The 9,973-nt window shown below is 33.7% G+C and overlaps 1 protein-coding gene across 1 annotated transcript; it reads left to right on the forward strand.

Annotated features, from left to right (window-relative positions):
* Positions 1 to 1,172: 1,172 nt before the first annotated feature.
* Positions 1,173 to 6,955, forward strand: LOC110453441 (polycystin-2-like; the record flags this gene model as incomplete). The annotated part of the gene is made up of 7 exons (XM_021502384.1): positions 1,173 to 1,399; positions 2,034 to 2,205; positions 4,165 to 4,566; positions 5,198 to 5,764; positions 6,224 to 6,267; positions 6,421 to 6,492; positions 6,831 to 6,955. Coding segments are annotated over 7 exons (1,609 nt in total), but the record flags the coding sequence as incomplete, so codon positions are not given.
* Positions 6,956 to 9,973: the final 3,018 nt, after the last annotated feature.

Genomic DNA, 9,973 nt, shown 5'->3' on the forward strand with positions numbered 1-9,973 from the left:
TGGTCGGATTTACTCTTAATGACTTGAAACAGTGCATTGTATATAACAGTCTCCAAATCATAATGATATTTCTATGGTCGTTCACTAACCGTGAAGTCTGGTTGATATGGTCTACCCGCACGAGAAAGTCGTGAAAATGGCAATATACTGCATCTTAAAGATAAAAACATTTAAGATATTAGGGAATAATTGCTGGACCCTGGATTGTATGCGATAAAAGGAACTGTGAGGTAGTCTACTATCGTTTTAAAATAACAGCAATATCGCTGTCATCTCTACAGCATTTCTTGTTGTAAAACATTATTGATTGTACATTATGTAATTCAACTCTTTGTTATAGAGTTAATCATGCCTGGACACCATAAAACTTATTTCTTTATATTTAAATACAGTCAAACTTCGAACATTACGGGACCATCGTGACAAATTCAAAACATCAGACTTCGACTCATGAATATTGCACATCGAATATCTAAATCATTCACATAAGGCAAATTGTGATTCTTTTGTAACGTAACACAAGCTAAGAAATTTAATTTGAAAGTATAAATATACCTTTACAGAAACAACAATAGCACTTTTATTAATACACTCATAGTATGCATTATGATCTTATCAAATTCAAACATTTCTTTGTTTGTCAGAGAAAAGATTATATGACAATCAACTTAATTAACATTCACACACTTAATTTAATAACTCATGAACCAATAAACGTACAGCTCATTGTCCCATTGTCCTAGACGTAAAATCCGTGAAATGGGCCATTTTAGCTAACCATTTTCTCTGACATTGGCCTTTGTTAACGATTGAAAAGTACATCCGGTGAATGTATCTTACGGAATGATCAACACTAATTGACTATCACTTTGCGTCATAAATACACTGCTGTTTTAAGAAAACAATACTGAGTTAATCAGTGGCAGACTATCGCCTGTAAATAATTAATACCGGGTTGTGTAACCAAGGTCGCCAGTCCTTTTTATTGGAGACCGAAATATGTCCGTAAAGATGTTAAAACGACCGCCGGACATTGCATTGATCTCGTACAGGTAAATGTTTTGCTCCGATTTTTTAGATGTAATTTGGCCTTATTTATACTTTGAAACAGTGAGTACTCCTTGTACTTGTTGGACTGCAACTCAAGATCGATCTTTTTACTTTGTTTACAGACATAGTGCTTGAGGACAAACCATCAACGACTAGTTTCAGCAAAAGGGAGAGGACTCGCTTTTATAAGTTGATTCATCTAGACAGAAAACTGTTAATGTCTGCACGAGCTCTGCTAATACAAGCCTTATACATAACTCTCCTTGCAATAATCTGTGCACACAACTCTGTGTGGACGTCGTATTTACAGAACGAGGCTCTGGAGAAACGTCTGACTCCGATTCATAAGGTATGAATGTTGATGAAAGTGTACCTTGGACTGCAGTACTTATTGTACATACATACATGTATATCCTTTTACCGGTGTTTAAGGATCTTTTGCTTGTTTTTGACATTTGATATTCGACTTCGACCTAGTATTTTCTATTTATCCGTGTTCAATGTGTCTTTATAGAGAATACTTGAAAAAAACATCATTGTTCATGTACCACAAAAAGAAAGCAAAATATGACCTTAATAAAATGGTACGCGTTACCCATAAATATGAAAATAATTACATTTAGGTTCTTATATTTATAATGTTTGTCACACAGACATTTAATTTCAAACCCTAACTTGTTTTGTAACAGCGCTGATTTGCAAATTTCCACGTTTTTTATTAAGGAATTTTTTTCAACAATTTGAAGAAAAAAATATAGTTGGTCCATAGTAAGAACAAATGTACCACCATTACGTTCAACAACTTTAACATTTCATGATATTTTTCATCTCATAAATGTTTCGTTTTGAAAATTTGACTCCCGTTTAACTCATACATTGTTGCATATGTAAAATTGTGATTTATTGAACGCGGATGACTTCCCAATGATGAAAAAAGTAACAAGAGAGTGCAGTTGTATTAAGGACATGTTTTTGTATCACAGATCAATAAGACCGACGATGTTTGGGCGTGGTTTCGCGGACGATTTTCTGATGCTGTTTATCCAAAACTGTTTTACAATGGTGATGTAAGGCTGGATGAAGCAAGGTCTTTCATGAACGACGACGTCAGCTACCGTATTGGTTTGGCCAGGATTCGTCAAATTCGAGTAAAAGGTAGGTTTGATATGCTAATATAGGTTTTGCCGAGAAACTAAAGATGTGACTCAACTTTCCCTAAGATAATTTTGTCTTTTAATTTTATCAATGTGCTTATTTGGTAATAAATTATTACTTTCTCGGTGCTGTGATTGGAGGAATGATGCTATAATGAATGAGAAAAATTATGAATACACGGATTCGGGATATGCGCATGTATCAGGCCTAGGAAAAGGTTTTCTTATTTTTGTGTCTTTAGCAATTACAATGGTAAGAATAATCAAACATAAACCGTTTCAATCGGATTCATTTGATGTTTTTATTGAATGGCGACATTTTAACGTTACAAAAGTAATAGATTAGTCATAGCAATTAGTAGAAAAACTTTGAAAACCATGTATATTTCTGAATATAGCTGTATGACTGAATAACGACATATTAACGAGTACGAAGCACGAGTGAAAAATCGGTTTATTCTGTCATAAAATATACACGGTATCTAACGGGAAACCAATTACATTTTTTATTTAATACATTGTGAAAAGTAAACCGACAAATATTTTGTTCATCCCAAAGGTGCGGGAATACGTGTAAGTAGCGTTATATCTGACGCCAGGTTCTTATGACGTCACATTTGACAACAAGGCTGTACGCTGTTTTGAAAAGGCTACGAAACGTAATTCTACCGTTTTATGTTATTTTCTGGTAGGATTTGTTTACAAAAGATGTTATGAATCACATTAATATGTTAATAACTTAGTGTACGCGCCAAAAATTTACAAAAACAGCCATTTATTCTACCGTCGGTTCGTCTGCTCCTGTACAAAATAAAATATATCATCACATATAAAGATATGTCATTTCGTGTATCTTCACTTTGACTGTAGTGAAGATATCAGATTTTACCACACTGATAATTTCTAATAATTCACCGGTAAGAATGTAATAAAAACATATCTTAGATATAATGTACTGCTTGTGCCGAGGTAACGAAACTGTTCACGAAGTATTATACATTCACAGGAAAATGTGACATTCCTCCACTGCTCCAGAATCTAATCTCTAAATGCCCTCCAGAATATTCGGCTGACGACATGGAAAGGGCAAATTATTGCGAAGGTAACAAAAATATGGGCAAACACATTTGGCACGAGAGAAAAGTGTACTGCATGTTTAATTATGGCTTAAATACAAAAATGTATTCAGGATCAAATATAATAGCGATTTTGACATTTATGTAAGTTAACGTTGGATTTAACGTTCCCTTAACTATAATTTTAATCTATCAATCATTATTAGCACTATGCAATTGGGAATCATTTGTTTTAATTAAATAGACTACATGGTATATTTGAATTTAGGATATGTGGAATGAATTTTGCCATCATTTTTCTCTCCATAGCATTTGTTTTCTGATCTATGTTTTTATTTAATTGCCATCCCGCGAGAGTCGGTAAAATGTGACAAGTGCTATGTTTGTGGACATGCCATTGGGATTTCACAATCAAACAGAGAGCATAGCATTGCCTATGTATTCGGACGTCACAAAAAAGTCTCAAATAAAATTTAGTTCGGGCATAAACTATCACTTATGTTATGTTTTGTCCCCTTTTTGTATCCCTTGCAAGTTCGAGAGCGAGCTATTATGCTAGAAACTCACTAACAAATATTCAGTGTCGTTCATCTTTCTTCTCATCAAATGATTATTCGTTGAGTTGAAAAATATTCGTAGCAGAGTTTTATTACACGAGGAAAAATGTGAATAGACATTAGGCTGTTTCTCAATAACAACATTTTCTTGACATGTTTAAAAAATATGAATTGTGTAGGTCCATTAACACGCTTAAATTATGTTTTAACATAATTTGAAAATTACTCACGCTTCCTGTGCCGTCCGGTCCGTTCATGGATTTGATAAACTTATCAATTATTCCCTGTTTACAAAATGTATATGATATGATGTAATCCATAAACCAGGTTGGACGGCATTTAATCCGAAGAAGTGTAATGGTTCGGAATGGACGTTTAAAAATGAAGACGAGACCAATTCCCTGACTATATTCAGCAACCACGATGTCTACGGCGGCGGAGGATATGTCAAAATACTGGATCAATCCGTGAAGGAGGTCAGAAATGACCTCTATGCCATGCAAGCTTACGGATGGATAGACCTTTATACTCGACTTATCGTTGTAGAATTCGTCTTATACAATCCAGATTCGAAACTGTTTTCCTTACCTACGATAACGATTGAAATGCCACAGACAGGAGGATATTATCTGACGGTGAAGATAAAAACAGCTCGATTGTATCCCTATATAGACACGTTTGACTTCTTTGTGCTTGGATTTCAATTACTGTTCCTTATTATAACGTTTTGTAGGCTTTTGCATTTTGTTTGCATCACCTGGCAGATCGGCCGTCGCTGCTTTTCACAAATCAGTCAATGGCTGTACCTTATCAGCATAATGACGTCACTGTCAGCCATCGTTTTCTATATAGTACGCATCGACAGAACTATATATACGATAGAAGCATTATTCAACTCTAGTGGTGAGTATTGACGTGTTTCAAATATTGAAAATGAGTTCTTAGTACACATTTTACAGTTAGTATCAAGCAAACCTGTTTGTTCAATGTTTGCACTTAATTATGCACAATACTTTCAGTGATAAAATGAGAGCAGAAAGCAGGTTAACTGATTCGAATAAACTGCATTGTCTATAGTCTTGATATTTGACGTGTCACTTGATGGGGCAATGAACTCGCAACATTTTTTAAATAAATAACATTCGAATTTACTGGGGTCAAATTTATTATCATCTTACGCTCTTCTATTCGTGAATTATCAGGCCCGAATTGATAGAAAATCGAGATTTTTTATTGTAGTTTTTAAAACAAAAACAAATCAAATAAATGACATTGACTCAAAAGCGATATCATAGGGTTCAATTGAAGAAAACAATCATTATTAGTTTATTAGTATACCATTTTTTGCTCCCCTTTTCAGGTAAATTCGTGACATTTGATATCATTGATGTCATGGACTCCGCCTACAAAGTGTGTATCAGTGTAGAGTTGTTTGTGGCAGTGCTGAACCTACTGCGTCCACTGACCTTCAATTATAACATTTACCTAATGAGGACGTCTATTTCTCTTTGCGCCAAGGACTTGATGAGCTTTGGAATTTGCATTTTGGTTCCTATGAGCGGTTTTGCAATCCTTTGCTTCGTGTGCGTAGGGCCGTATCAGATGGATTTCCGGGACATATTTACCGCCTTTATTACATTGTTTCGAACATTATTGGCCATGGTCAAAATTCGGGACACGTTCGGAGAGAACGACATCGCTATCAGTTTTGGTTTCTCTGTATTCTTATTTGTGATGACCATCCTTATGGTGAACTTTTGTATCAGTATCCTTAACGACGCGTTCAGTTATGTGAAAAAGAAGAAACCAATGTCATCAGATATTGATGCGTACGACATGGAATTACACAATCATTTTTGGCGTAAAATAAATGATGCTCTGAAAATCTTTCAAAGAAAACAAAAAACGACCGATGCTATTGTTGAAGGTGAGTACAATGAAAGTGTGACAATTATATCTAAGAATCACGTGTATATATGCAAATATGTACTTGACAACTGGTGTTAATGCTGTTAAACTTAAACGCAATCAGTCCTTCATTGATAAAAAACAATCTTGAGCTTCATGTAGTTATATTTGCACTAAAATACTTTTGATGATGTTTTTTTTATTGATTTTTATCATTTTCTGTGGCAAATTCGGCGAACTTATTCTTCAGATTCTGCGATAAAAATCTTGCATTACCCTTTTCCGTGAGTACACCCAGGATAATTGGTTCAATGAGTAAAACAATCGTCAACTTACCAATTGTGTGAATTATCAAGTTGTTGATTTGGCGTTTTATAAGCAGTAAGTCATGATTCCAAAGGCTAAAACTTGTTACACCCCTTTGAAACCTGATTTGGTAATTACTTTCTGACTTTGTATGCTTGGTTGTTACTTACAGACAAGGCTGGAGTTCTGGGCCTATCAATGACTCTTGACAATCAGGTAAGTACATACTGAAAGGAGAAAACGTGTATCCCTATAAATATAGCTCATCTTAATATGAAAGTATTTTCTCTTTTCGATTTGATTTGATCGTGTGTGTTTTGTTATTATTGTTATAAAATTATTATTTGTTTATTTGTTTTATAACAACAGATATTCAGAATTGTCAGTCAAGTGGAACGCGCCTACAGAAATGAAGAAACGTTTCAGAAAAAGTACAAGTCTGTGAGTATATAATGTATTGAATATAACACAATAATGAGTTACCTTAGTTTGGTTTTTCATACGACATTGTTTCCCATAATACATCTATAAAGTTTATGAAAAATACTTAAATAAAAGTAAATTATCGATAGGGTTGCATAATGTTACGTCTGAATCAAAAACGCCTAGCATTTATTATTCATGATTATGTTTAAAACAATTGACAACAATATCGGTGTCAACACATAAGTAAACACCCGATGTTGATAAGAAAACTACTTATACCGAGAAAACATCCAATCAGATGAAAAGACATCACTTATTTGACACAACCTCAAACGTCTTTTTTTTCAATCCAGATGATGAATAAGCTTCCCAAGAAAAGTCTTGTCCTTGAATACGAAGACACATCTTTTTCGTTCCGATTTGACGACATTTCCGAAGAATCAGACAGCGATACTTATTCAAATTATTATAATTTACCGTAAGCATATGAAACTAAACTTGAAAGCGAAGTAGAAAGATCAGATGATCTTCTATCAAATGATAATCAATATCCATAGTGATACTTGTCTAATTAAATCAGCGACATCAAGTTTGATATTGAGGGCGCGAGTGACTGTGTGACTATTTTTATCATTCCCCTTTCATCTTCGACACCTGGAACATCCATTACTTGTCAAGAGAAGCGTTTTGTTCCTCACTTCCATGAGCAGATATAGCGCTTTAAAACTGGTTCAAATTTCCAACGAACCACTGTTATAACCCTTTGATTCTTGTGAGAGAGAAAAAAAAACACTTTTTTGCAATACAATAGTTTAATATGCTTCAAAGACAACCTAATTTTGCTTCAATCGCTAATAATTAAAAAGCGTCAAAGACTTGATCTACGATATATATTTAGTGTAATTAATTTCTAAGCATTTGATTTGGTGTTCTATAATTGACTCCAAAAGGTGAAAAGCAGGTGTCATCAAAAGGTCAATTTGTGTCACAGTAAAAAATATAGAAAAAAATATCACATTTGTTAGTGTCTACCAAAGGCAAGTGTGTACTTATATATACATCCCTCTACATTTTACAATATAGGCAAACCAAACTCCAGGTGAAACTACACTTAATCGTTACAGATACTCCACTTTTCAAGCAATTGACTCAGTCAATTATCACTTCGGGATTAAACAACAAGGATGTTCCATACTTCGTATTGCACGTTTTTCATGTCGTTATTTTCGTTTTTTTACTTCCGTATTGTGTGTCGGGCATTTCAAAGTCGAAGTGTTGATTTTATCAAGCACAGGGGAAATGCTAAATCATTAGCGTGGCGATGATATGACAGCAACCTGATATTGAAACAAACTGCAACGGTAAATGCAAAGATATATACTTGCTCATCGGATAACAATGTCACGAGACCAGTGGATGTTGAGAAGGCCATATATAAAGTGTGTGCAGAAAGATGTGTTTGATGTACTGGCCTCACTTGTACATGAAATAATATGTATAAACAAAGCCGATACGATTTCTGCTGTCGACCACGTGGCACTCTATCGATGAATTTATTTCACTCTTAAAGTGCACTTTCGCTGTGAAAATGCAGTGTTTTATAAAATATTGGGATACCTATGAAAATGCTCGATTATTGAAGCACGTGAGGACTAACCATTTGATAATATCTGGTTACATTTACCTGTCATACATATATTTAGGATGTACATCTCTTAGAAGTCAAACGTTTCCTGTATTAAATATTATTTTTCTCATATGCATTTTTGGAAAGGTGAGCTAATGGCATAGTGGAAAATGTAAAAAACAGTATGTGTCCGTGTGCTCGTTTGTGTACTATGATCGGTCAAAGATACCAATTTGATATGTGATTTTAAATGAATTTTGCTGTTCTGACCATTTGCAGAATTAATTCAACAAATAAATATCATATAAGTGTGTTATCAGATATGCATGAATGTTTGCAGCATTGACAAAAATAGTTTTTTTTTTTAAATTATCGAAGTTAAGTTTCTTTTACTTTTTTTTTTTAACTCAGAAAAACAATTTACGTTTTTTTATCATTTTGTTTTTGCAGATTTAACACTTGATATAAAAGATTATGCTATCAAACGGTTTTTATTTTTTTAGCAGATCAAAAGACAATAGGGTTATCTTTCTAAAATAGCCATTTACATGAGGGGGTCCGTGTTTTTCTTTGTTTGTCCCATTACTATTTTTCACCATTTCGGAGTCAAATATCAAAAGGGCTTCAGTTAAATTAAATATGTAAAAAATACACCACAAATTTACAATTTTCCACTTTGTTGCATAACATTTTCACTATATTGAACATTATAAAGTTGAACAACAAAATGAACTTGATACAATTAAAATGGTGTCACACTGACGATTTTCGTGATGCGCAAGAAATACACAGAAATACACATTTTCAAAATGGTCGCCAAATTGTTCAATTTTTAAAATTCCTGTGAAAGAAGTTCTACAAACATCTAATATCTAGATTTTTGACACATTTTTCAGATGCAAGTTTGCTATTAAAATTGATCATACTTTGTTAAATATTACAAATACATATATGTAGCCCTTATTCGAGATCTAAACGAGACTTGCACGTGATTGAAACCTCAGAAGAGTACATCCTTAAGTAAGCAGTCAGTGGAACTGCGTCCCTTTCGAACAAGATTGAGACTCATTTGTTTTGATTCATAAATGAAAACAACCTTTTTCAAAACTGTGCATTGGAAACATTTTTGGGCATGACTATAATTCAATAAATCAAGTCTAAAAAGAAAGCCATACCTTTCGGAATATTAATGATTTACGATTATTATGATTCGAACACTGAACCGCCGATCATTATGCTGCCGTTCGTATCAACTAAGGAAGTACATGAGTCCAGTTGCGCAATATTAACAACCCTAACAAAGTGGAGGAAATTTGTCGCATGAAAAAAGTAAATTTGAATACTACATGAGTTTACCTGTGGACGGACAGGGGTCATTACATGCCGCTATATTTATTGTTGTTATATCAATATGAACATAAGTGTGTTTATTGTTTTTTTTAACACTGAAAAGAAAAGCATGTACTGACATAATCAGGATAGTTTAAAATGACAACGCGATAGGAATGCACAGTACTGTTATTATAAAGGGGACTACGCTTATTCTGAAAATTCCTCTCAATAAAATTTGTTCAGAAGTTTTGGAAGGACAACAACTCTAATTCGGATCAAATGTGGTTTTTTTTTTTATGCGAGTCTGTATTGGTGTGTTTGGTTTTTATTTTTTTTCATATGAACATCTAACTAACCAATTTCAGACTTTTTTAACTTTATAAATAAAATATGTTTTGGATTGATAAACAATTCTTCCATTTTTGTATAAAAAATAAATACATAGGAAGGTTAAAAAATGTGTTTTCCCAAATTACCATAGTATGGCATTTTAACGAATCTGCTGGTTAATGGTGAAAGGATGGAGTCTCCTTAATA

The sequence above is a fragment of the Mizuhopecten yessoensis genome, unplaced genomic scaffold (genome assembly GCF_002113885.1).
Source record: "Mizuhopecten yessoensis strain PY_sf001 unplaced genomic scaffold, ASM211388v2 scaffold7301, whole genome shotgun sequence".
NCBI lineage: Eukaryota > Metazoa > Mollusca > Bivalvia > Pectinida > Pectinidae > Mizuhopecten > Mizuhopecten yessoensis.